The sequence below is a fragment of the Cynocephalus volans genome, chromosome 8 (assembly GCF_027409185.1).
Source record: "Cynocephalus volans isolate mCynVol1 chromosome 8, mCynVol1.pri, whole genome shotgun sequence".
Lineage (NCBI taxonomy): Eukaryota > Metazoa > Chordata > Mammalia > Dermoptera > Cynocephalidae > Cynocephalus > Cynocephalus volans.
In genome coordinates, this window is record NC_084467.1 from 109,389,900 (window position 1) to 109,416,361 (window position 26,462).

The window sequence follows — 26,462 nt, forward strand, 5'->3', positions numbered from 1 at the left end:
TAAAAACACGCCCTGCAGATGCGTCTCTGGTGTTGGTTTTGTGTTATTTGCCGGTTAGCATCGCTGATTAAGAGTCCTCTTCTCAGAACCTCTGTCCCAACGCCTTTCCTAGGGCTTTCCTTAATATTCAACGCCCCTCATGAGACCTTACTTAATATTCTACATTGAGGCTAGTTATTTGAACCTAGATCTTTCCTGCCATATTACAAGCTATTTGATTTGGTTCTGTGTCTCTAAAGTGGATGCAGTAATATTAACACCTTACAGGGTTTTGTGAGGATTGAGACAGTGCAGATTACTACTATAGTACTATATTGCCAATATTGATACAATAGATAGATGGATAGATGATGAAAGAAAAGAGAGCCACTGCTTCAGTGTTTAATTGGGAGGCAGAATAAAGAGTAGTAGCTTGAAAATGCCTGTGTAAAACATGCAGTATGTACAAAAGTAGAACAAACGGGGTACCTAATTGCTGAAGGAACATTGCAGAATTTGGTTAAATTGGTAAGGCCTGGCCACTCAGTATATGGTGAGTGATTGAATGGAAGTCTTAAAATATTGAGCCAGGTCTTAGAAAAGATGTTGGATATGACCCAATAGAATAAAAAAGAAAAGAGAGCATTCTGAAGGCTAAAAAATTGTTTTGCATAATAGAAATGTGAATTTACTAAAAATTTCAGATTAGCTAGGTTAAAGCAGGAGTACGGTAATAAAAGATGAGTAGAGAAAGAGGAAAGGAGTGCCAAAGATAGTTTAAACTTGTCACCACTGGGTTAATTGTGGGGAATCACCAGCCCACCTGTCAGACCCAGCAGCTCTTGGCCAGCTTCCATCCAGCTGTCACACAAGTATCAAGAGGTGTTGACCATGCTTTAGCCTAGAGTTTAAAATGTCACATATCCCCTCAAGGGGTAGGGTTCCAAAGGGCCACAACACTAGCCTTTTGAAACATTGTAGAAAGAGATCCGACAGCCTTTTTCATAGTAGGAGTTTTATTTCCCAATGACAGTGTATTAGTCCATTTTTGTTGTTTATAACAAAGTACACTGAACTGGGTGATTTATAAAGAAAGTGAAATTTATTGCTTACAGTTTCTTAGGCTGAGAAATCCAAAGTCCATCTGGTGATGGCGACAGTGACCCAGGGGTCTCACATTGCAAGATGGTGGAAGCAGAGGGAGCAGAGAGAGACATACTCTCTTCTTTTAAAGCCCTCAGAACAATGCCCTGACCACCATTTTTTATCCATTTACTACTGCATGGTCCTACAATCTAATCACCTCTTCAAGGCACCACCTTTTAATTACCATAATAGGATTTCCCACCCTCTTAACAGTCACAGTGAGGACTAAGTTTCTAATACATAGAACTTGGGGGACACAATTCAAGCTCCAGTGAGTTTTGGAGTGGACATAATTCATTTCACTACAGACAGAAAAACAAGATTTTAGGAATATCTCTGTTCAAACTTGAAGTAGGACTTTTTTTAAAAAAAAAAGATGACAGGTAAGGGGATCTTAACCCTTGACTTGGTGTTGTCAGCACCATGCTCTCCCAAGTGAGCTAACTGGCCATCCCTATATAGGATCTGAACCCATGGCCTTGGTGTTATCAGCACCTCACTCTCCTGAGTGAGCTACGGGCTAGGCCGGCCCTTGGAGTAGGACGTTTTTATACCTAGTCAGTCCTTTGTTAACCAAAGGAGAATACCCCTATCATTACACATGTACACACACACAATTAAGTAGAGTTTATTTCAAGTTTTCATTTATAGCTCTAAGGGCTCATATGTGTAAAATTTCTTTGCATCTCTATGACTTTGTCTTTCTGCCTTTCTTCTGGAGTTTTTTTTGGTCACCCTTTGTTTCTATGAGTCTTTAGTCTCCTCTAGTCTGAGCTCCTCAAGGTAGGAAAGAATTCATCTTTGTATTCTAGTTGTGTCCCTAGTTCTTCCACAGGGAAAAAAAGTATTTGTTGATACAGTGACAGATTCAATGCAGAGACAGATATGAGAATCTAGTCAGGCATTAAAGAGATTTCCAAAGCCGTAAAACAATGCCAGTTATCTCACTGATTGGTTGTTGTTGTATGGGGAAATTTATTTTTCAAAAATGAGTTAATGGGCCAGCCTGTGACTCACTCGGGAGAGTGTGGTGCTGATAACACCAAGTCAAGGGTTAAGATCCCCTTACCGGTCGTCTTAAAAAAAAAAAAAAAAGTGAGTTAATAGGTTATAAATATATTTTTAAAATTTTTTTATAAATATCTTTTAAATAAATACTTTGAGTAAATTATTTTTCTTACCCCCCATTTGCCTTTCTTTTCTTTAGTCTCTTTAATTGTCAAATTATAAAACAGAATGGTATTCTTTTTCCCATATTAAATTTAAAAGCATAACATTTGTGATATTGTGTAAAATTCCTCACCCCACTGAACCTATTTTTAAAAATTCTCTTTGATACAAAAAAAAAAAAAAAAATCACTCATCTCTTAGATCCCAGGGAGGCACTGCAGGTGCAGGTAGTTGCACATGGATGACAGATGGCCCTATGGGAACCCATTTAATATCCTGTGTGCACGTGAAGCCTCTTGCTTTGGTGGGAAAGTATGTATGTGTGTGTGGTACACTGGGGTGTGGGGAGGTCAGGAAAGTACCAACAGAGTAAGATAACGTCATTTTTTTGTCTTATCCCCTTACCGGTCATCTTAAAAAAATAAATACATTTCATCAAATAGGGAAAAGAAATTGGCTTACTATTCAAATATTGGTAAAGCTAGAGGACCCATGTCATAATACTGCACTAGCTACATCTTTTATAAACACCCTTCTGGTTAAAGAAGTTTTTATACAGTGATTTTATTTCCTGAACCATAGGTATTATGGACCTTTTTCTAGATAAATGAAAAAGAAGCTAGTAGTTATTGCTTGAGCTCCCTACTGTGTAGGAAGACAAACATTACCTCATTTATTCCTTATTACTACCCATGAAAGAGATTTTATTCCTTTTTATGGAAACAGCTTCAGATGGTGAAGTCATTGCTTTTCAAAATTGTTTTACTTCAACCCACAATAAGAAATGCATTTTACATCATGATCACATTTACATGTTTTAACTGAAATAAAATTTCATAAAAGAATACTTACCTTTGGGCCGGCCCGTGGCTCACTTGGGAGAGTGCGGTGCTGATAACACCAAGGCCAGGGGTTCGGATCCCATATAGGGATGGCCGGTTAGCTCACTGGGTGAGCGTGGTGCTAACACCAAGTCAAGGGTGAAGATCCCCTTACCGGTCATCTTTTTAAAAAAAAAAAGTATACTTACCTTTACTGTGTGCAGTGCATTATGATGTTCTCGATTCTATTTCACTCTTTAAAAGAGCTACTTTGTATTCTGCTAACTTGATTTCACCACCTACTAATGGGGTTGCAATCTACAGTTTGGAGAAACTGGACTAAATAAAGTTCAAAATCAGGAGGTAAGGCTGACCGATGAGCTCATTTGATTAGAACGCAGCCTTATAACACCAAGGTCACGGGTTTGGATCCCTGTACTGCCAGCCGCAAAAATAAATAAATAAATAAATAAATAAGTCTAAACTTCTATGGAGGCTGGCCAGTTAGCTCACTTGGTTAGAGAATAGCCTTATAACACCAAGGTCTAGGGTTAGGATCTTCTTTTTTTTTTTTTTTTTTTTAAAAAAAGATGACCAGTAAGGGGATCTTAACCCTTGACTTGGTGTTGTCAGCACCACGCTCACCCAGTGAGCTAACCGGCCATCCCTATATGGGATCCGAACCCATGGCCTTAGTGTTATGAGCACCACACTCTCCCGAGTGAGCCACTGGCTGGCCCATGGGTTAGGATCTTCTTATCGGCCAGCTGCCACACCTAACTCCTGTTCTTTCCCGTAAACAAATGCTTCCCTATTAACATTTTTTAAGACATACTGTGAGATATATACTTATATATCCATATCTAACTGTTTATCTTTCTAGCTCTCTATATAAAATACTTAACTTTATCTCATAGGACAGAATCATCTGTTTCCAGATGAAGTAGGCCTACTGAGGAACTATAACATGAGACAAAACACTTAAACAAATGTATAATGACATTAATTCCCCCATTTAGTATGGTTTGTGAATGCTACGTTCACTTTAATTTCTAAAGAAAGTTGATTGTTAACCACAAAAATAAACAATAGATTCATTTATTTGGGGCCATATACTAGACATAGTTTGTCTTAGTTTAGTAGAAAAAGATTATTTCAAATTTTAGTAAACTTAATTTTTGATAGAACTAAAATGAGAAAAGAAGACACTGTGGGAAGGTAATAGGAGTGGGGAACAGAGAATTGTAGAGAAGGGGAAGAATGAGGAATAGCAGAAAGCAGAAGGTACTCCCCCAGATCTTAGTTTAGCCCTTCATCTAATAAAGTGAAGATGGCTTGAACTACAAAATAACTTGTTTCATGCTACATTTTAAAAATAGTGTGGAAGAGGCTACTTTAAAACCTCTTAACACTCATGCTAATCTCAAACTCATCCAGTGGCTTGTTATCCCAAAGTGAATGGATACATCCTCAACTCCAATCGTGGTGAAGACAGTATTTTCTAGGATGCATCTATCTATTCTATCACCAGTGGTTTTTCCATATGCTTATTACCTCCAATGTGTCAGCAGCCTGGTGCAATGCCTCATCTCCTCCCACATGGAAATGGCAACAAGCTACCTGGCTGGTTCCTTTGACTCCAGTTCCTGTATCCTCTAATGCAAACTTCATAGCTTTCATTCATTCATTCAGTGAACAGATAATTATAATGGTTGTGTGTTCTTCTGGTTTATTTCTATTGTTCATACACATCTCTTCTACCTGACAGGTCTCTTTACTGAGTTGTACTGCCATGCCACATCCTCACATCCCTGCTTTTCCTGGAGTGCCCTCCTCTTTTTCACCTATCTAAGCTCTGATTACCTTAAAGCCTGAACCTGAGCCTGCCTTTTCCATGAAGCCTTCCCAAATTACTCAGCCCAAACTGATGTCTCTGAATTTACAGCTTTTATGCAGTAGAATATCATGACTTAGCTTTTTATCATGTCTTATGTTGTTGTTCTGTCCTTGTTTTAAGAGTGAGACCCCTCTAGCTAACTCCTACTCACCTCTACTGGGAAGTCATCTCTGATCCCTGTTTGACCTGTATGCCATTTGTCTGGGCTCCCATAGCACTCTGTGCTTACTACTCATATAACTCACACTGTGCTATGATCATTATTTATTTGTCTCCCTAAATAGAGTGTTTGAATACAGAGTCTAAGCAAACCAGTTTCTAACAAGTGCCTAACACTCAGAAAACAAGAGGGAAAATATCAAACCACAGTAATGGACTTCTACCACTAGCAGCATGGATAAGAGAAAGGGCTCTCCCATTAAAATACAACCAGATCCTGAATAAGTTACAGCTAACATAATTTTTAGCACATTGCTGGGTTCATCAGAGAGTAAGGGAAATCACTAAAGGGAAAAAAAAGCAAACAAACATTAAGCTGGAATCTATATAAAGGACAAGCAGCATACAGAAGTAGAAGCAGGTTTGCCCTGGGGACCAATGCCAATGTCAGCATTGTGAACAGAGTCTAAACCTTGGGACCAGCTAAGGAAGGGGAGAAAAACCGGAGACTCCTGAACTAAACTTGGATTCTTGAAGGGGCTAACACAGTCCCAGGTCAGGAGCACCCCCTGGCTCCTGGTAGAAGCAAATGTAAATACTCTCGGGAGGGAAGTACCCCCCAATTTAGGCCCTCAGGATTCCCATAGATTAAGTTGAGCAAAATATGAGTTCAAATCCCTGAAGTACAAAATTTGCAAGGAAACAAACTACTGTGGGCAGGAATAAGCAGAAAAGAACAAAACAGATTTAGACATCCAAGATAAGTTATAGAATATAAAATAATAAGCCCAGCAACTTTTAAAGAATTAGTATCATAGACACCACATTTTCTGAACACAAATGATTAAACTGAAAATCAATATCAAAAAGATAATTTTTAAAATCTCTAGATATTTAGAAATTTATAAAGCTTTTCTAAATAATTCATGAGTCCATGGTGCTGATAACATCAAGGTCCAGGGTTCGATCCCTGTACCTACAATCTAGTTATATTTTAATGTGAGAGCCCTTTTTCTTATCTATGCTGCTAGTAGCAGGAGTTCATTACTGTGGTTTGATATTCTTCTTCTTGTTTTTTGAGTGTTAGGCACTTGTTAGAAAGTGATTTACTTAGACTGACTTCAAATATTCTAGTTGGGGAGATCGACAAGTAAATAATGATCACAGCACAGTGTGTGTTATGTGAGTAGTAAGCATAGTAGTAAGCCAGCAAAAAAAAAAAAAAAAAAAATGTAATTCATGAATCAAATATAACTTAAATATTTTTAGAACGAAATAATTAAAATACTGTACAACACAGAAAAACTTGTGGGATGTACAGAAGCAGGTTCTTGAAAACTTAAAATAGAAGACAGGCTGAAAATTAATTAGCTAAGTATCAAAATTAAGATGTTATAGGAGAACATAAATTAAGCCTAAAGAAAGTAGAAGAATGGAGAACTTATAGATAAAATCCATAATTAATCAAATGGAAAACAAATACACAAGGGAGAGGATCAACAAAGCCCATAGTAGTATCTGAAGACACACAAGTAAAATAAACACATTTCTGGTGCAACTGATCAAGGAAAAAAAAGAGAAGTCACAAGTAAACAGTAGAAATGGAGGATATGACTACCCAGAGAGCAGAGGCAAAAGAGAAAAATAGAATATACGAACTTCATGTAAAAAAAAAAGATATAAAATGCACAAAATACTAGAAAAACATTTTACCTAAACTGACTCAAGAAGAAATAGAAAGCTCAAATAGCCAATAATTATTAAAGAAATTGAATCAATAGTTAAAATTATTCCCATAAAGAAATACAGGGCTCAGGTGGCTTTACAGGTGAGTTTTACCAAACTTTCAAGGAACAGTTAATTTCAATCTGATATAAACTCTTCTAGAGAATAAGACAAGAGGGAACAGATCCCAACTCAGAGGGTATACAGACCAAAGGACCATCTTAGAAACCTGTCTAGAAATCTTACTAAAAACAAAGGCACTAACATGTACAAGAATGTTTACAGCAGTATTGTAATAGCAAAATCTGCAAACAGCCCAAATATCCATTGATAGGTGAATGAATAAATAACTTGTGGTTTATGCACTTGATGGGATATTATACAGATTAAAATGAACGAATCCCAGCCATCTACAACATGGATGAATCTTAGAAACAATGGTAAATGAAAAACTGCAGGGGACTATTAAACATTTTTGTAAAGCTAAAAAACAAGCAAAACTAAATAATGCATTTTAACAGAATATATACATATATCATTAAATATATATATATATAGCAGTAATTAATAAACAAAATTAAGGACAGTAGTTACCTCAAAGAAAAGGCAGGACAGGATAGTGAGGAACACAAACTCAGTGGTATTTCTAATGTTTTAATGTGTAAATTGAATGATGGGGTCATAGGTATACTCATTTTATTATTATGCTTCATAATTTATTCATGTTACATATATTCTTTATAGATATCAAATATTACATATTATAATTTTCAGAAATTTGCTGTGGTGGAAATAAATGAACAAATGAATGAAGTCTCCCTGAAAGAAAATCTGTATTTCTTGGGAAGAACCAAGATTCCCTGACAGAAGCTACTCTATGTAGGTCCTCAATAAATATTGGTTTACCTCTTTCCCCAAGGACACACCTGGAGGGTCTGGATTCCCTTCCCACTGGTGCTCCCTGACACGCAAAACTACCCCTTTCTATACATGTAGCATAAACCACACAGTCTTGGCTAAATCCTGACATGTGTATGACAAGAGACTGACACCTGGTGGATACAGAATGAATTTAATGAAATGACCAGGAAGTAAATCTTTCACTTTCATTGGTAGAAGTGGCAATAGGATAGGGGATAGGGAAGCAGGAATGAGGAGAAAATGAAAATTCAGAAACAGGAAAAGGAAGGAATTCCATCTCTGAAATGTAGATGGGGGGAAACAGTAGATTGTCATCTAAAGACTGAAGAGAGTCCCTACAGGAGAGACTTCCCTCTTCTTCTTTCTGAGACTAGAACAAGAAGAAAGGGGTTATAGCTGCAGTAAGGGAAATGCAAGACAGGAAAAAAGGAAGCAGGTCTAACTGATCACTACCTAGCAGGGTGAAACCACATGTACTTCATAGTGGTAGCCAGGTGTCAGCTGCCTCCCCAGCAACACCCCACTCCCAGTTTCCATTTCAGGAATCAATATGGTTCTGAGGAGACTGATCCCATCCTTTTTCCCAAAGGTGTAGTCCATGATATAGAATAAGCAAATTAGCATATACAATCCTCCTGGCCACAGTGATTGGTCAGGGGTGGACATGTCACCCAGGCTGGCCTAATCAGAGTGAATCTTAGGGCTTTTGCTAGAACTCCTGGCACAGAAAAGATGCTTTTTTTCTGGTTGGACAATGGGGAAACATGTAATCCTAGAAGAGTTGGCACCCATGAGGTGGCCCAGCCTTAAGATGATCCTACAGAAGGTGGAGCAGTGAGAAAAAAATCAATCAGGTATTTAGAGACATACTGAGACACTAGATCAAGCTTCACCTGGAACCAGCACTACCTCTGGACTTTCCAGTTACATGAGCCAATAAATCCTTTTTATTTTAAGATACTTTGAGTTAGGTTTTCTATGATTTCAAACCAAAAGATCCCTAACCTATCCATTCATCATACTTACCCCATCCCTATCTTCCCACAGGATAGCACAGGGATCCATCCAGTTAAGGACACTACAGATTTATTCGTTACACTAAAGCCAAGGAATATCAAGCTGGAAAGGACACAGGCAGTAACCAGGCAATATGTAAAACTGGATGACTCAGCTGTCTATACAAAGGAGAATGGACTCCCTTAGAAAAAGAACAGCCAAATGAGAAGCAAGTGCAGAGAAGGTCTCTTCTAGGCATACAGGTAGTTAACATATGGATATAAACACTATTCCCCACAAGATCTATTACGGGGGTGTTGCTTTGGGGTCTTTATGCTCACGGGATAAGGAACTTTGAAGCACATGCCCCTTTAAGTCTTTATTACCCTGTGCTGCAGTGTCTATCTCTCCCTTTACCAACTGAAGAGCCTCCTTTTGGCTTCTACTGCCCCTGATGACACTCACTTTTGGAGTGACAAGAGGAATTTTATCTTCTGCTTCTTTGGCATGCCGGGAACCGGGGCCCCTTCCTCCTTTGGAAACAGCACCATCTTCCTGACCTTGGGCAAGCACTGCCCTCTTCTCAGCCTCTCCCATTGGCCCTGGCCTCTCTGACCTTCCATCTGAGTTGCTTTCCTCTCCAGAGCCCCATGTCTCCCATGGTAACCTTGAGGACTGCTGGGCAGAGTCCATGGCAGTTGCTGACTTCTCAGGGGTAGAATTCCTTTCCCCACTTCCACCTGACTTTTTTCGAGGGCGCCCCCGTTTTCTTTTGGCATCATTTGCTCCATCCTCTATATCCTGCTTTGCTGCTTTAGCTGGTGGGTCCTGCCCACTGGCCTCACTCACAGGTACTTCAGCTGTCCTCTTGACACACTTGTCATGGGGTCCTGGGTCACCAGCTATGCCTACCTCCCTGTTCCCCGTGCCCCGGGGCTGAGTGAGTCCCCCAGGTGAAGCTCGCCCAGGCCCAGGTCCAGGCAAAGCAGGAACAGTTGGTAAGATCATGTTAATGATGGGAACAGCTGCTTGGGGTCCCCCAGCCCTACTGGACAGAGGCAGTGTAGCCACTTTCAGGGCACCTGAAGAAAGCTTGGGGGCCAGGATGGGTGGAGAGACTGGGATTGGCGGAATAAGTGAGCGAGGGGCCCGGGGAAGCAGCAGAGGCAGCCGGGCCACTAGGGCATTAACCTGTGGGTTATTGGCTGCCGGGGCCGAGCTCTCGACTACATTCTTCTTCCGCTCTCCACGTGCTGGAAGGCCAGCCCCAGCCCGGGCTTCCAGCTCCTTAGGAGGCTAAAAAGTAAAGAGAGGAACACAGTAAGGCATAAAGACTGAACACTGGAGGAAACATAGACACCAGAGGCTGGGAGGTAAAAAAGTATGGGATCCAAGAGGGGAAGGGTATACTGAGTCCCCAGCCTAGGAAAGCAAAGCCAGGGGCATCAATCTCCTTACCTGGGCCAGTCTCTCTGGTTTCTTATGGGCTCCACCCTCTACGTTCTCTACACCATTCTTGGATTTAGATGACCGTTCCCGAGGGGCATGTTCATCCTCTTCTACAGAGGTGCCGGAAGAGGTAATAAAGTGAGGGAGGCAGAAAGTGAGGAATGGAGGAGTGAGTCAATTCTGACTGACTGACTGACTAGTAGAGACAGGGGAAAGAAGGTAGTCCAAAGCACGGCTTAGAAGGGTCTCCAGGAATAGAAGTTAAATCCACAGTGTCTCTATCCTAGTATGTGGGAGGGCCTTCGAGGCTGAAAGGGACTGAGGGTTTCTCAGACATAAGAGAGGGTCCACCCACCAGCAAGCCCCATGGCCTTAAGCACATGGGCATGTGCAGATCGGGCAGAGATGAGATGCTGCTGTAGTAGGAAGCGGGCGACCTCAACAATGGAACTGAAGGACCGTTTCAGGATTCGCTCTGCCCAATCACAGGTCAGGGCGCAGGCTGCCTCTACAAGTTCATCTCGAGGTGCTGGGGTTACTTCTGGGCCCATTTCTGGCTGCAGCAGGGAAGGACATTCCCAATCACACTCCAGATTAAAGGACCCTTGCCCCCTCTCTGACACTACTGTTGACCAAAGCTGAGATCAGACTAGAGTAGCCTCTACAAATCCCATCCCAGAAACCCACAAATTCTCTTCATCTTCTGCCTCAGCCATAGGGTAGGCAGAAGGGCATATCCTATATACCCAGAAGCTGTGTACATAATGACCAAGGAAGGCTGTATCAACCTTCAAAACATGTCCCAAAGACCTCTGACTTTTACCTGGGAGAGTAGAGTGGAATTGGGGGGTAATTTTTACTTACACTCTCAGAACCCTTTAGGTCAAGTCCAGGCAGGGGTGGCATAGATACCAAGGTCTTCCTTCGTATGCCACTGTAGCAATACCTGATGCAAGTTAAGGAGCAGCCAACATATTGGGATCTCCAAGCCCCGTACGCAAGTCAGGCTGTTTCCATTCCTGGCTCTTCACATCCTAACCTCCCTGCGTCCTCTAATCCCACTCTCTTCAGTCAAGGATACTTGGACTGGCCCCGGCCACCAAGCCTTCGGGCCTTGATGTCAGGGAAGATCTCTCTGATGATTTTACCAAAGTTGGCTGTGCTGAGTGGGCGGCAACAGGCAAGACTCTCACAGTACTTCCTGAGTGAGTGGGGGGCAGAGTGGGAAGATACTCAGAGAAGGAGACCATGGTGGGTTCAGAGGGTCCCTAGGGATCAAATGTGGGGAACCCTTTAAAAAGTCACTCTATCAAGGCAGGGAGCTCTCCAGGGCTGAGGGGGTAGTCCTATGCCCACCAACCCACTCACCCACCCCTCCTTCCACCCACCGATAGGCATCATAAACACTTTGCTTTGGCAGACAGGTGTCAGTGTGCTCTTCTAGGTGGTTGCGGATCCACCTATAGGCATACATATACTCCTCATTGCTGAGTGTACTCGGCTCTGAGCTGCAGAAGTAAAAGGGACAAACATTACTAAGACCCTAACAGTTGTCCTTGGTTCTTCCCAGACTACCACTTCAATAGTGCTGGACCAAAATAGTCTACCCAGAATCCTCCTTTCCCTGGTAAACCGAGCAAGGGCAGGGACCTTTCTTCTTGATCAAGGACAGTAGTTACGGGACTTCCTTTTCACCTCCCCCCTTCCCAGTGAGCCTTTCTTTAAGAATCAGAATCTCTGACATCTCAAATTCCACCATGAGACCTACCTTTTGTCTCCAGTGCTGGGTCCTGCGGGGAGCTGAAGGTAGAGATATAGCTTGTCGTTGTCTGAGAATTTCTGTACATCTTGCTGTGAGGTATTGGGAAACAGAGGCAGGAGAAATCATAATGCCAAGAAAGATGCAATGTAGGACCCTCTGATCCTTTCCACAGTCTAGCTGACTTAGAGGTTGTCGGAAGACCCCAAAGCAACACCCCCGTAATAGATGAAAAAGGACCTTAGAAATGATTTGAGTCTGGGTGCTCACTGTGCTCTGAGAAGCGCTACAGGCTCCCAGGGTGAGAGGGGGAGCAGAGGGGATCAGCTCTGATTTCATCTCTACTGGGCTTCTACACAAGAGGTTGCAGAGAGATAAAGTGAGATGTTCAAAGTCAAAGTGGCAGCAAGTTGCAAAGCCAATTATCTTCTAACAAGGTAGACAATGCTGCCTCTCCTGAATAAACTTTTCATTTACCCATATCATCCTCACCATCCTCACCCCCCATCAACTCCATCTCTCTGTTGCCCTGTTCCCCATCATACATACCAGGATTCCCTCTACTTTGTTCTGCACGGCCTTGCTGTGGGGAAGAGGAGAAAGCTGGAGGTCACACACAAGATTTTCCCCATTCCTTTGTCTGATTGCTAGAGAGGGAAAAGGACTGAAATGCATAGAAGGTGTTCAACAACTGCTACTAAGACCAAGAATCTCCCCTTGCTCGGGGAGAGGCAGTCCATCTACAGAGGAAGTGAGGTGCTACAGGGATCTATACCCAGGGCTGGGACAGGATTTGGAGATGGTGATGAGTACTTACGAAATGGTACCTTGGAGCCTTTGAAGAAGGGTGGTAGGTTCCCCAGCCTCAACACCACCTGGGGGGGGCCTGCCCCTGGCCTTGGGGCTCTTAGCATAGGGCTCATCTTCTGCCATCCCAGCATGAGGGCTAGAGTTCAGAGGGGAGAAGGAATGATTTAACTCACACCGGACTTCTCTTCCCCCAGAGACCCCAGGGTGCTTCTCATCTCTCTACCCAGAAAGACAGAAACAGAAACAAAGCCTCTGAATGTCCCCAGTTGTCATTTTCTCACCACTTGCCTTCTCCAAAAATTAGAAATTATTCCATTACTTCGCCAGGCCCATATACACCCAAAGAGATCTTTGCCATCTCCATTCTATTTGCCCCACCTTTCCGAAGTCTCTTAAATCTGGAAAACTGTAAAGGAAGAGATGGGGGTTGGGAATGCACGTTAGAAAGAAATTTTCATTTCTGCCTCTCCTCCCCCTCAAAAACCACCACCACCACAGAACAAAGTTCTCTAATTCTCTAATACACGCCTCACCATTGAATTTGCCTGGGAGGTCAGAAAGGATACGGACAGATTCTGCCCTTCCAGGCTTGAAAAAAAAAAACCGGGCCCAAGTTCTCATTACTGAATCTCGCCACGGATTCCCCCGCTGCTCCCCCTCCCCACGTCGCCAGCCCTACGTCATCTCCCACAACATCCCATCCTGATGCGCGCCCCCTCCCATCCCCTCCATTCAATCTCTGGCTGACGCAAGGTGGGGGGCTCAGGGTGGCAGAACTCCAGGGCTGGGCGTAGGAAACCCGGCAGGGGGAAGGGGTCCCAGATTCGGGGCACGTGCACATGGGTGAGGAAGCTATTGAAAATACAGCCAAAATCTTTTTCTGCTCTCCTCCCGACTCATACTGACCCCTCCCTACCTCTGAACAGTCGCCTTCCAACACAGTCAACGATAAAGGTAAGAGAGAAAGAGAAACTACCTCGCAGCCACCTTCACTCCAGCCCAGCCCCACGGTCCTGGCCCAGCGGGCTCGTGCGTTGCTTTATTTTCCTTTTTCTGAATGGTTGTAACAGCCGCGATCTGCCTGGATACACGGGCGGCCTGCTCTGTCATTGGTCATTGCTGCCACCCGGAGACAGAAGGCGCCGGGCTCGCACCGGCGGCAGCTAAAATCTGCCTGGTAACAGAATCTGATTGGTCAATAGGGGAGGGAAAATCCAAAGTTGGTCTTATTTAAGTCAAGAGGGGGAAGTCCGGGTTAGGTTTCGGTTAAAACTGGGGTCGGCTGGGACTGCCGGTCCCAAGAGGTTCTTCTCTTAAAGGGACCGCAGGACGAAAGAAATGGGCGCTCGGCTCCCCTTGGAGCGTTCTTTTTTTTGCCCCTCTTCGTCTGTTTCAGTTTTGCCTTCGGCCGTCGGAGCTGCCGGGAGAAAAGAATCGATGGATGATAAAATAACTAGAAAATTACGGGTAGTTATGATGGAAGTTCGCTGTAAGGTCATATAATCCCCTTTTGACGTAAAACAAATTGAACCATTCCCTCCCCGCCCCGCCTCCGGCATACAACCTGCAAACAGGCTCTCGTTCCTCATTGATGGAGTCCTCAAAACCTCAGCAGTTGTACCGCATTAAGCTAAGATGCTTTTTCCCCTCTTTGTGTTCCTTGCTTTCCCTGCTGTACTTTATTTCCTTCTAAAGAATTGCTAATTCATTTGCATCCTCGTGGTTCTGCACTCAGTGAACACTGGAATTTTGACTGACTCCCACAGGGGGTGCTGGATGCCCACATGAACTTTTTATCCTCAGAGAACATTGTACTGAGTACGTCATGGCTTCTTAACCCTCTTAGTTAAGGCTTTTTTTTAAGGACACGAATCAGATGAAAACAATGGACATAACAGACCAAGTTTTGCATCCAATTACAGAGGTCGTGGACTCCAGGTTGACAACCTTTTAAATGGATGTATTTTGTTTTGCACAGCAGATATGTTACGTCCAAAACTACATTTTCAGTCCTGACATCTAATACGTTGTCCAGGCTCATCATCAAAGTGCTTTTGTAAAGAAGACAGCAATGTTGCCTGATCTCATCACCATTGCTCTTCACAGCCTCCTTTTCCCTTCTTCCAGCTTCTGTGGGCACTGGGGGAACCCGGGGGATTGTGGAGTTGGGGGAATAAGGATATACTGACAAGAAGGTTTTCTAATAACAGCTAAAATTTATTTGGTGTTTATTGTGTTCCAGACACCATGCAAAATTATAAATACCTCACGTAATGCTCACAGCAACCCTCTGAAGTAGATAATATTACTGTCTGCATTTTACAGATGGGGAAAATGAGACTTGAAGCTGTGAAGGAACTTGTTCACAGTCACATATGTAGCAAGTGCTAGAATGAGGATCCAAAGGCAGGCAGTCTGCCTCCAGAGCCCATTCTCTTGAGCACTGTCCTAGTCTGCACCTATACATATTTTCAGATGCTTAATTACAAATATGGGTGTAGACTGTTGGAAAGGTACCCCAAACACCACTGTTTGGTATGAAGGGGAATCGAGAGCACTTTGATTGGAAATAGGGTTTTGGGTAAATTATGCTGGCTTAAAAATTTGCAGGTGACAGGGAATAATTGGCAGTTTTAGTAAGGGGAGAGAAAGTATCATAGCTATCTATGTAAGGGAGATTACTTTGACAGCATTGTAGAAGGTGGGATTGGGTGGAGGAAAAGGCTAAAGATGGTAAAAACAGGGAACTGCTCATTTAAGCCAGGCATTGTGCTAAGAGCTAGAGATACAAAGCTGAATAAAGTATGGTCCTTGCTCTTAGAAGTTACAATAAGGCCAAGCCCGTGGCGCACTCGGGAGAGTACGGCGCTGGGAGCGAAGCGACGCTCCCGCCCCGGTGCGCTCACTGGCTGAATGCCGGTCACGAAAAGTGCGCTCACTGGCTGAGTGCCGGTCACGAAAAAGACAAAAAAAAAAAGTAACAATAAAAATTGTTTGATAAACATCATCATATTATAATAATAGCAAATATTTATATAGAGCTTAATATGTGTTGGGAGACTATTCTAAGGGCCTTACATATATTACTTCTTTATCTCATAACAACTCTTATTAGATAAGTGCTATGATTATCCCTGTGTTACAGATGAGGAGACTGAAGCATTGAGAGATTAATAATTTTCCCAAGGTGACAGAGCCAACATCTGAACCTAGGCTCTTTGGATTCAGAATTTGCTTTTGGGCACTATTGTACATATAATAATGTAATATAATATGATATAATATAGATTGGTAGGATGCCTACAAATATTGTGAATTTCTTAAACACAAAAATCCAAGCAATTAAGGAAAATATTGATAAGTTCAGAGACAATATTAAAAAGTTAAATTTATTTCAAAGATCACTATAAAAAGACTATAAAGACAAGCTACAAATTGGAAGAAGATATTTTTAAGACATGTAGCTGACAAAAGATTATTATTTGGAATTTATAAAGACTTCTTAAAAATAAAAAATAATTGATAAACAGCCAAATAGAAAAAAGGGCAGAGGAGATTAACATGAATTTCATAATAGAAGCAGAAAAAAGCTCACAAGCATGTGAAAAGTTGTTCACTCTATATAATGATCAAGAAAATGGAAATTAAAACCACAATAAGATACCATTTCATACCCACTGAATCGGCAAAAATTAAAGTCTAGCAATATTGAGGGTTGGCATGGTTGTGGATCAACAGGAGCTCTCATCCACAGCTGTGGGAGTGTAATTTGGCATAACCATTTTGGAAAATAGTTCGGTATTACTTGGTAAAGTTGCATATGTTAGTATCTCAGTATATGCTGAATATCTCAGCAATCTCATTCCTAGGCATATGCCCTAAAGGCACAGAAATTGATATTTATAGTCTCTCTGCTTGCATTAGCAAAAACTGGAAACAACCCAATGTCCATCAACTGTAGAATGTAAGTTGTGTTATATTCATATGATGGAATGTCACAGAGCAGTGAAAATGAATGAGTTACAGCTACATACATCCACATGGATGAACTTCAGAAACAGAAAGGACTAAAACAGGAGTAAACTTATAAAACAATTTATAAATATTTAATGTCAGGAAAAACTGAACAATATATTGGATAAACATATATATGGATAAACATATGTGGTAAAAAAAATTAAGGAATGAAAAGCAATAGAATTTCAGGTATTACCATAAAATTAAGGTTAGAAGTTACCTGTGGTAGACAAGGGAATAAAGGTCTGGGAATGGTTGTTTGTTCAGCAGTCAGTTAATAATATCTTCCGTAGCATCTAACTTAATTTGTTTTCCAAATGGATGACTAGTCATTACAATATATCTATCACTTCCTGCTTATTGTAACTAAGTTTCCTTTCATAGTTTTATCACATGCTAATTTCCTTTGTATAGTTGGGTGTGTTTCTGGACCTTATTCTCTCTTTGATTCTATTTGCCTATTCCTCTATCCTTAACACACTTTTAATTAATGTAATTCCTGTATATAGTATGTCTTGATATCCAATGCTGAAATTTTTTCATTATTAGTTTTATTAATTAAAGAAATTATTACCATACATGGAAGATTATATTTTCCAAATATGACCACAACATTTTTGGTTCCACATACTATTCTAGAACTTTGCAAATTCCCCATTCAAGATGTGGAGTCTAGTTCCTGCCCCCTTGAACCTAGGAAGGCCTTTGTGACTGCCTCAATAAATGAAGTGTGGTGGAAGTGATGCTGCATGACTTTCAACTTGAGATTAGAATATGTGATACAGTTTCCTCTTTGCTCTCTCTGTCAGGACACTCACCCCTGGAATTCAGCCACCATGTTGTGAGGGAGACAAGCAACCCCATGGAAAGGCCATGTGTAGGTGTTCTGACCATAGTCCCAGCTTAGGTTCCAAGTGACAGTCAGCATGAGTTGACAGACATGCGAATGAGTGAGCCATCAGACAATTCTAGCCCTTAGACTTAAGCTGCTGCCGCTGCCGACACCAAGCAGAACACACCCACTCTGTTCCCACTGAGCCCTGTCCATACTATAGATTTATGAGCAAAAATAATGTCATTGCTTTAAACCACTAAGTTTGGTGTGGTTTTTACACAGTACTAGATAACTGGAGCACTACACATTTACATTTCCAAATTAGTTTTAGAAATAGCTTGTCAAGTTTCCTAAAAAATCCTCACCCCTCTGAGATAGCATGTTCTGATAAGTATCCTCCCATATTCATTTCCATGCTGTTACAGCACACATCCACCTAAATAGAGGTTTTTGTTGCTATTGTGGTTGAATCTTTTCTTAAAAATGGGGTTACACTATTGTATTGTACATATAACTCTACAAATTACTTTATTCCACTTAACAATATGTCATATATATTCCTCTAGGTCAGGTAGTGTTGACAGCAGAGAGTCTGCTAGGCATCAAAATCAGTAAACCAAGGAAAGGGCTCCTAGATGACCAGGAGAAGATATTTAGAGCACAGAGCCAGCCCATCAAACACTTGGACGATGTAAGTAGGGAGGACAGAATGCAGGATGCAAAGAGGAGGACCTCACTAATCCCTAAGATGAGTGGAATTGCCTAAAGTTGCCTTTAAAGACTTAGAGGATTGCAGTGTGTGAGAGGGGTAATCATGGTTGCAGGACCAATGATAGGGTGAACATCCCCCAATACTTACTCTTTCATGTCCTTTGTTCTGGTGGACTGAGTCTACAACTTTTCTGGGGGTGTCCCTGAGCCCAGCAAATATGCTAGAATCTTCCCCAGGGCCTCATAGGGAGCTGGCCATGGTGCTGGCAGGAGATCCTAGACGATACGCCAGACTTTTCCATGGCACACTCAACTTTGCTCTTCTTGCTCATCTAGCCTGGCGCTGGGCATGGGGTGGAATTTTTGGAAATGCCACAGAGAGAAGTGTCAGGGGGTACGGCAGGGATTACACAGATTGCTTGTGCCTGGGTAATCTGTGATAAGAGGGCCTCTCCTGTTTTTGGACTATCTGTTTCAGTGATGTATGGTCAGACAGTTAGATGAGGCCAGGATCAGGATGAAGTTGAATAGGGCTTTTTTGAAAAAAAGTTTTTATTATAATTTTTTTTAAAAAATAAATTTTTCATGTACTACCATTGTACTTAAAAAATTTTTAAAAATTATTGTGTATATTTAAGGAATACATAATGTTATGAGATACATATAGATAGTTAAAAGGTTACTATAGTGAAGCAAATTAATGTCTGTCATCTCACATAGTTACCCATTTTTTTATTTTTTGTGGCAAGAGCAGCTAAAATCCATGAAAAAATTTCAAACATACAAAAGGAGAAATAAAGATATAATAAGCACCCAATTACACATACCCATTATCCTGTTTTAATGATTATCAACATCTGACCCATCTTGTTTTATCTATACTTCCCCTACTCTCCAGCTCACCCACTCTAAATTACTATAATGCAGACATTGATTATATCATTTCACTTGTCAATACTTCATTATTTACAGTAAACACTTCAATATGACTAGAAAATGACACTTTTAATGTAGCCCCAATGCTATTTGATGGATTTTGGACGTGACTTCATTGTGCACACAATAAGCATAAGATAGCCGCAGGCCTTGTCTTCCACTCCAGCACCACACCCCTCCCCACTTCCCTTTAGGAGAAGCCTCGTGACTTAAACAGAAACGCTTTTGCTTCTGCAAGGACACAGTTCTCCATCCTGGTCGCATAGTTTCCACATTAATACGATGCCCCTCCTTGATGGTATCAGCCAGCCCTTGGTGCCCTATATAAGCTCTACCACCCCCACACCTGATGCTGTCCCTCACAACCTGGAAGATTTTTTTTCTTTAATAAAGTTTGAACAGTACCCGGTACCCGCATCTCTGCTCACTTTTTTTCATTATGGTGCCGAAACCTGGGAAGGGTTTTGGCCAGCATTGTTGGACGATCCCCTCTCTCTTGAGTTGATTGGCTCCTGGCCACCCTTCCCGGACCTGCCAAACTGAGTACACTAGGGACTCTCTCCTTTTGCCGTTTCAGACCAATGCATCCAACATCGGCCTCAATTCAGGGTGAGTCAGTGGGTCAGTCCTCTCACGTCTCAGGTTCTCCCGACTCACTCTCTCTCATTCTCAAAGCCCAGGAGCCTGGCCGAGGGAACCTTTCTTGTGCCCCACAGCTATTGGAGGATGCTCCTCTGGCCGGTTGGTGGCTTTTCTCTCTCAAAAAGAAGGTGGACAGCAAAGAGGATGCTCTTTGTTGGCACTCTTCTTCTAGGAGGACTGCCTGTTTCCTTTCTCACCCTCTAAATGGGATCCTCACAATCCAAACCTAAACATCTTGTTTTCTACTGTTCTCCATGCTCTACACCTCTGGGCCATCTCCTGTCCAATTTCTCGGCCTCCAGGGAGACATTAAAACTCAAACACTTCATTACAATGGATCCCAGTGGTCACAAGATGGCACTCTCAATTTAGATACTCACTGAAACAGTGAGACGGAGAGATTCCTTGTTCAGGTCTTCTCCTATCTCTGACTGTGTTCTTCTCTCTGTCAAAACTGTCCTATGTCTCAAATTCTCCTAGCTCATCCTCGACCTCCCCTTCCGGACTCGGATCAATCTTCTGATCTGTCAGACTGCTCTGCTCCCCATACAGACCACCTTGACTACCTTTGTATGCTCCAAATCCCTCACCAACCCCTCCACATTTCCCTCTCTTCCCTCTACCTGGTCTCGAGATGCACGTCCTCAGCCACTCATCCCCTCTCCTTCTCCCCCTTCATTAGGTAACAACCCTGCCTCAGCTCCAGCTTTTTATAACCCTTCCGTGAAGTGGCTGGGATGGAGGGAATTATCTGGGTATGTACCCCTTTTCTCTTTTGGACCTTTCCCAATCTGACCCAGACACATATCTGTCTCCTGAAGACAGAGAGCAGGTCTGGATAGTGGCCCAACAGGCAGACGACGTACATGCTCAAAATAATAGGTAGCCTGTGGGAGCCGTTGCTTTTCCTTGCACAGATCCAAATTGGGACCACCAGGCTGGCCATGGGGATTGGGATCTCCAGGATAACATGATCACACACTTGATTTATGGCCTACAAAAGGCTACTAAAGTTCCTAACCTGCCTCTGAGGCTTTACATAAAAACACACATATAGATCCAAACTCACCTGCAGGCATGGCCCTTTTACAGTACCTCCTCAATGCAGATTTCAAGGTTTTTAACAATAGGGAGGAGGAGGGGAAAAAAAGACCATTATAAAAGAGATCAGGCCAAATACCAGCTCCTGGCTAATGCCATCCAAGGCTCACATACTCCAAAGCTGACTGCCTCAAGAGGCAAGCCCCTGAGAACTGCTACAACTACAGTCAATCGGGCCACTGGGCATGGGCCTATTCTAACCCTAGGCCTCCTTCCGGGCCCTGTCCTCACTGCAAACAGCCGGGTCACTGGGGGGATTGACTGTTTCACTCGCCAGAGAGGGAGTGGCCGAGTCCCCATCCCACAGCCTTTGGCTTCACGGCCATCCCTATCGGAGCTTCTTGGCTTTGCCCAGGAGGAGGACTGACGATGCTCAGGGCCTGAGGCCCCCACAGAGATCACCACACATGGGCCCAGGGTAACTCACCTCTTGACAGGTAAGCCAATCTCTTTTGTCATTGATACAGGGGCCACTTTACTCTACCCTTCCTGAATATGCAGGACCAACAATCCCGTCATTTATTAAAATAGTGGGGGTCACGGGTCAGAATACCACCCAGGGATCACTCAACCCATTTCCTGCACCCTACATCACACCCAATTCACACACAAATTCTTAATAATGCCTCAATGCCCAACCCCCTTACTGGGACAGGACATTCTTTTCAAATTCAAAGCTACTCTTACCCTAAACACTTTAACTCCAGCTACAATACTCCTGTTACAGGCCACTTCCAGACCAGGCCTCTGAAGCTTCTGCTTTCCCCTCCCCCTCGGACAAGGTTAATCCCTAGTATGGGACATTTCTTCTCCCTCCATTGCTATGCACCATTCCCCTATCCTTGTTAAATTGTGGAACCCAGCTTTGTTCCCTAATGTCTCACAATACCCCATTGCTAATAAATACCTAATAGGGTTGAAGTTCCTCATAAACAAACTCTTTTCTTCTCATCTCTTACGGCCCACTCGCTCACCTTTCAATACACCCATCCTTCTGCTTATAAAGCCTAATGGCTCATACCACTTAGTACAGGACTAATCCTGACATGCACCGCTCCCAACAACTTACTTGGGCAGTAGTACCTCAGCAGTTTCTGGATAGCCCCCACTTTTTCAGCCAGGACTTAGCTCAAGACTTATCTGAACTTCCCCCAACCTCTAGCAGTTTAATACAATATGTGTATGACCTCCTCCTTTGTAGCCCCTCCTATGTGGATTCACAGGTCCACACTGTTGCTCTCCTTAATTTCCTGGCCTCCAGGGGATATCAAGTGTCCCCCAGTAAGGCCTAAATTTCTTCTCCTTCAGTCACCTACTTGGGAGTCCACCTCACTCCCAACACCAGAGCTAATTTCTGAACTCCCTACTCCTACCACAAAGGGTGAAATCCTTTCTTTCTTGGGGCTTGCAGGGTATCTTCGCCTATGGCTTCATAACTTTGGTGTGCTAGCAAAGCCACTTTATGGGGCAGCCAAAGGGGATCCTGCCATTCCTTTAGATCCCACAAAGCTCATTCATTCTCCCTTCCAGCAATTAAAAGATGCTCTCCTCGCAGCCCCGTTCTATCTCTTCCAAAGCTATCTCATCCTTTTATCCTATACATCACCAAAACCCAAGGACTGGCAGTCGGGGTTTTGGGACAAGAGGCGGGAGATATTTTCTCCTCGGTTGCATACACATCCCAGGAATGGGCTCCCAGTTTACGGGCCTTGGCAGAAGCCTCCCTTTTAGCTCAAGAAAGCTCTAAACTAACTTTTGGACAATAAACAGTCAAGACCTTCTCAGCCATAAGGTCAAGTCAATTCTCTCCACTTCCTGCCTACAACTTACTCACCTTACTTTCATTGAGAATTCCGTTTTCCTTCAAACCTTGCCCTCCCCCACCTCCACGTCTGCCCCCTGGGTGGGTTATGCCATAGTAAATCTAATAGAAGCTATTGAGGCTGCACAACTCCCAAAGGAGGTTGGGGTTATATACTGCAGAGGACACGAAACCTCTAATGACCCCATAGCCCAGGGAAACAAACTGGTGGATCTAACCGCAAAACATTGTGCTCAATCACCAGGCTCCCACTCTTCCTCTCCTGCTCAGGTCTTTCTCATGGCCCCTATGCCCTTACCCCAATACACACCTCAAGAAATACAACACCTTCAACAGTTGGGAGCACAAAGAAAGGACAACTGGTATACTCTCTCTGGTGGCTATGTCCTCCCTACCACACAAGCTGAGCAAATCCTTTTAGATTTCCATAATTTGATTCATATAGGCTATGAACCCCTACTATGCCTTCTTCAGCCCTTATATTACTCTCCCCACATGGCCAACTTACTTAAACAAATCACTCAAAACTTTCCTTTGTGTACTTGTTGCTCCAATCAAGGTGGCCTCCAAGTTTGGTCCTTTCCCACCCACCAGACCAGAGGATACACTCCTGGCCAGGATTGGCAAATTGACTTTACTAGGGCCAGCCCGTGGCTCACTTGGGAGAGTGCAGTGCTGATAACACCAAGGCCATGGGTTCGGATCCTATATAGGGATGGCCGGTTTGCTCACTGGCTGAGCGTGGTGCTGACAACACCAAGTCAAGGGTTAAGATCCCCTTACTGGTCATCTTTAAAAAAAAAACTACAAAAAAACCAAATTGACTTTACTCACATGCCTCCCCACAAAATGACATGCTATCTTCTAACCTTAGTAGATACCTTTTCAGGTTGGTTTGAGGCTTTTCCCTGCACTTCAGAGGATGCTACAGCAGTAAAACATGCACCCACCTCAGAAATCATCCCTCGTTTTGGCGTACCCACCAGTCACTCACTCACCTACGGGTTGCCCCCCACAAACCTACAGGCCTCAGCCCCCTCAAACTTATGTATGGCAGACCCTTCACTCTCACACCTCTCCCTTCCAAGCTCATCGCCTTTAGGCCAGTATCTCCCTACTCTTTCGCTCATTAGGGATCTTCTTAGGGAACAGGCCAACCTTCTGTTATTTCATCCTTTCCCTACCACCCCCTCAGACTTTAAACTGAGCCCAGGACAGCGAGTGTATATTAAAACCCGAATCCCAAAGCCTTTCTCGCCATGTTGGGAAGGGCCTTATACAGTACTTCTCACCACCCCCACAGCAGTGAAAGTACTAAGAAAGGCACCCTTGGTATCACTTATCCTTGGCAAAACTAGCACCTGAGGCTTTACCCAAAAATCTGTTAACACCAAGCCAGAGGGGTCCCTCTGCTCAACCCCCAACCCGACATCTCTCTACACTTTGTCCATTTTAGGACCCACAAAACTAAAAATCTCCAGGACCTTTGCTCTTCCCCCAATCCCAGAAGAAGGATAATCTTTCCCCCGGCGATTATCCTCTCACTCTTGCAGGCCCGCTCCACGTCCTTCGCACAAGACCTGCTCCAAGACTGGTCCTGACCTGTTATCACGGGTTTGCCATCGTGGGACATGATAAGCATATGCCACCCCGTGTCCCTAACATTTATTATACTACCTGTTCTAGTACTTGCTACAGGATTGGCAGCAGCTGCCCCAGAGCAGTGTAACATTATAGGAAGGTTTCTCCTGGCACTCCTTTTCCTCCTATCAGTAGGATGCTTCTCAGCAATTTTATTGTGGCAATGTCCCCTTTAAACTCTTTTGGCTCCCTAACCCTTTACATCCTTCCCATGTTTTTCCTCCTATCTTAATGCCCCCCTTACCTGGAACATGGAGGTTCCAGGTCCGCAGGGATGATGCAGTCCTCAGTGAATCAGACTAGTCCCAGAGTGACTCATCTGTCTCCCACCTCACCAGAAACTTTTTGTGGTCACCCCCACCCCTGTCAATGCAGCCCGTAATGTTTCCACAAATGTCTCTTCACTTTCCTCTAATCTCACCTCAGTGGGGACTGTCAGGGTTATGCGGGGCCTGCCCACACTCTGCCTCACTAACACCAAACGCTACCACTCACTTACCCTCTCCTCATCCATGCCCTAAAACTGGAATATATTTCCTTTGTAAAACTATGTTATCCTGTTGCCTGCCCCCTAACTCAATTTCAATTTCTTGCATAATCTTTTGGCTCGTCCCAACATCACCGTCCAGACAGATGGAGAGATGGAGACGGGACTGGGACTAACTTTGGCCCCCCCTCCCCCCAGGAAGTGCCCCGCTCCCATAGGGCACTAACTGTACCTTTTAATTGGGGCAGGGATCCTTCCTGCCACTGGGACTGGTATAGCGGGCCCTGCTACTGCCTCTCAATTCTATCAAAAACTCTCAGAAGAACTAAGTATAGATAGCATCCCCTCCCTCCAGTGACAGGTCACCTCATTCGCGACAGTTGCTTTACAGAACTGTCGGGCCCTTGACCTCCTTACAGCTAAGAAGGGAGAAACCTGCCTGTTCTTGAGGGAGGAACGCTGTTATTACATAAATGAGTCTGTGGTGATCCAAAACAACTTAACCCATTTCACTGAACCCTTCGATACTCTGGCTTATGTCCCTGCTAGGACCCCTAACTGCTGTGCCTCATCCTACTTTTTGGTCCCTGTCTCTTTTGGTGTTTCTCTAATTTCTTGCAGGAATGAATGCAGGCTTTCACCAACCAAAAGGTCACTGAATTGTTCCTGCGATGAGGATATCAGCCCCTCAGAATCAGCGACCCTTCCCCAGGGGAATACAGCCTCCCCACATGAAACCAGTACCCTGCCACCTAATTGTTTTACCCGCCAACATAAATCTTTTATTTTTTCCATATCTTTGGCCATCTCCAACAGGAAGTAGCTTCAGAAGAACGAGACCTTTGCCCCTTTTTCCTTCTCTTTATACTTAAAAGGTGGGAATGATGGATTTTGGACGTGACTGGCGCCATTGTGCACACAATAAGCATAGAATAGCCGCCAGCCTTGTCTTCCATTCCAGCACCAAACCCCTCCCCGCTTCCCTTTACGAGAAGCCTTGTGACCTAAACAGAAACCCTTTTGCTTCCACAAAGGTGCAGTTCTCCACCCTGGTTGCGTAGTTTCCATATCAGCATCATGACCCTCCTTGATGGTATCAGCCAGCCCTTGGTGCCCTATATAAGCTCTACCACCCCCACACCTGGTGCTGTCCCCCATTTTGAGGGCAGCCTGGCAGATTCTTTTCCTTTAATAAAGCTTGAACGGTACCTGGCATCTTGGCTCACTTTCTTCCACTATTATCACACCTAAAAAATTAAAAATAGTTTTTGGGTTTTTTTTTTGTCGTTTTTCGTGACCAGCACTCAGCCAGTGAGTGCACCGGTCATTCCTATATAGGATCCGAACCTGCAGCGGGAGCGTCGCCGCACTCTACCGAGTGCGCCACGGGCTCGGCCCTAAAAATAGTTTTTCAGTGTCATCAAACATCCAGTCAGTG

At 43.5% G+C, this 26,462-nt stretch overlaps 1 protein-coding gene across 2 annotated transcripts; it reads right to left on the minus strand.

The window, feature by feature from the left end:
• Nucleotides 1-8,103: 8,103 nt before the first annotated feature.
• RFX5 (regulatory factor X5) lies at nucleotides 8,104-13,924 on the minus strand. Of its 2 annotated transcripts, none has more exons than XM_063105117.1 (11): nucleotides 13,809-13,924; nucleotides 13,121-13,238; nucleotides 12,840-12,968; nucleotides 12,572-12,605; nucleotides 12,032-12,114; nucleotides 11,652-11,771; nucleotides 11,345-11,464; nucleotides 11,128-11,209; nucleotides 10,619-10,820; nucleotides 10,273-10,373; nucleotides 8,104-10,110 (listed from the first exon to the last, which is right to left on the minus strand). In XM_063105117.1, exons 3-11 carry the CDS (start codon nucleotides 12,953-12,955, stop codon nucleotides 9,121-9,123), a joined length of 1,848 nt encoding a protein of 615 aa, XP_062961187.1. In that variant the 5' UTR covers nucleotides 12,956-12,968; nucleotides 13,121-13,238; nucleotides 13,809-13,924; the 3' UTR covers nucleotides 8,104-9,120. The 2 variants fall into 2 exon arrangements, with proteins under 2 accessions (XP_062961187.1, XP_062961188.1); XM_063105118.1 differs by having other exon boundaries at nucleotides 13,749-13,924.
• Nucleotides 13,925-26,462: the final 12,538 nt, after the last annotated feature.

Coding starts and splice junctions, on each gene's coding strand:
- RFX5 (XM_063105117.1), bottom strand. CDS start 12,955: ATGGCAGAAGATGAGCCCTATGCTAAGAGCCCCAAGGCCAGGGGCAGG. Junction 11,210..11,344: donor GGTGGCCGGGGCCAGTCCAA/GTATCCTTGACT, acceptor AACTTGCATCAG/GTATTGCTACAGTGGCATAC. Junction 10,374..10,618: donor TAAGGCCATGGGGCTTGCTG/GTGGGTGGACCC, acceptor GCACCTCTGTAG/AAGAGGATGAACATGCCCCT.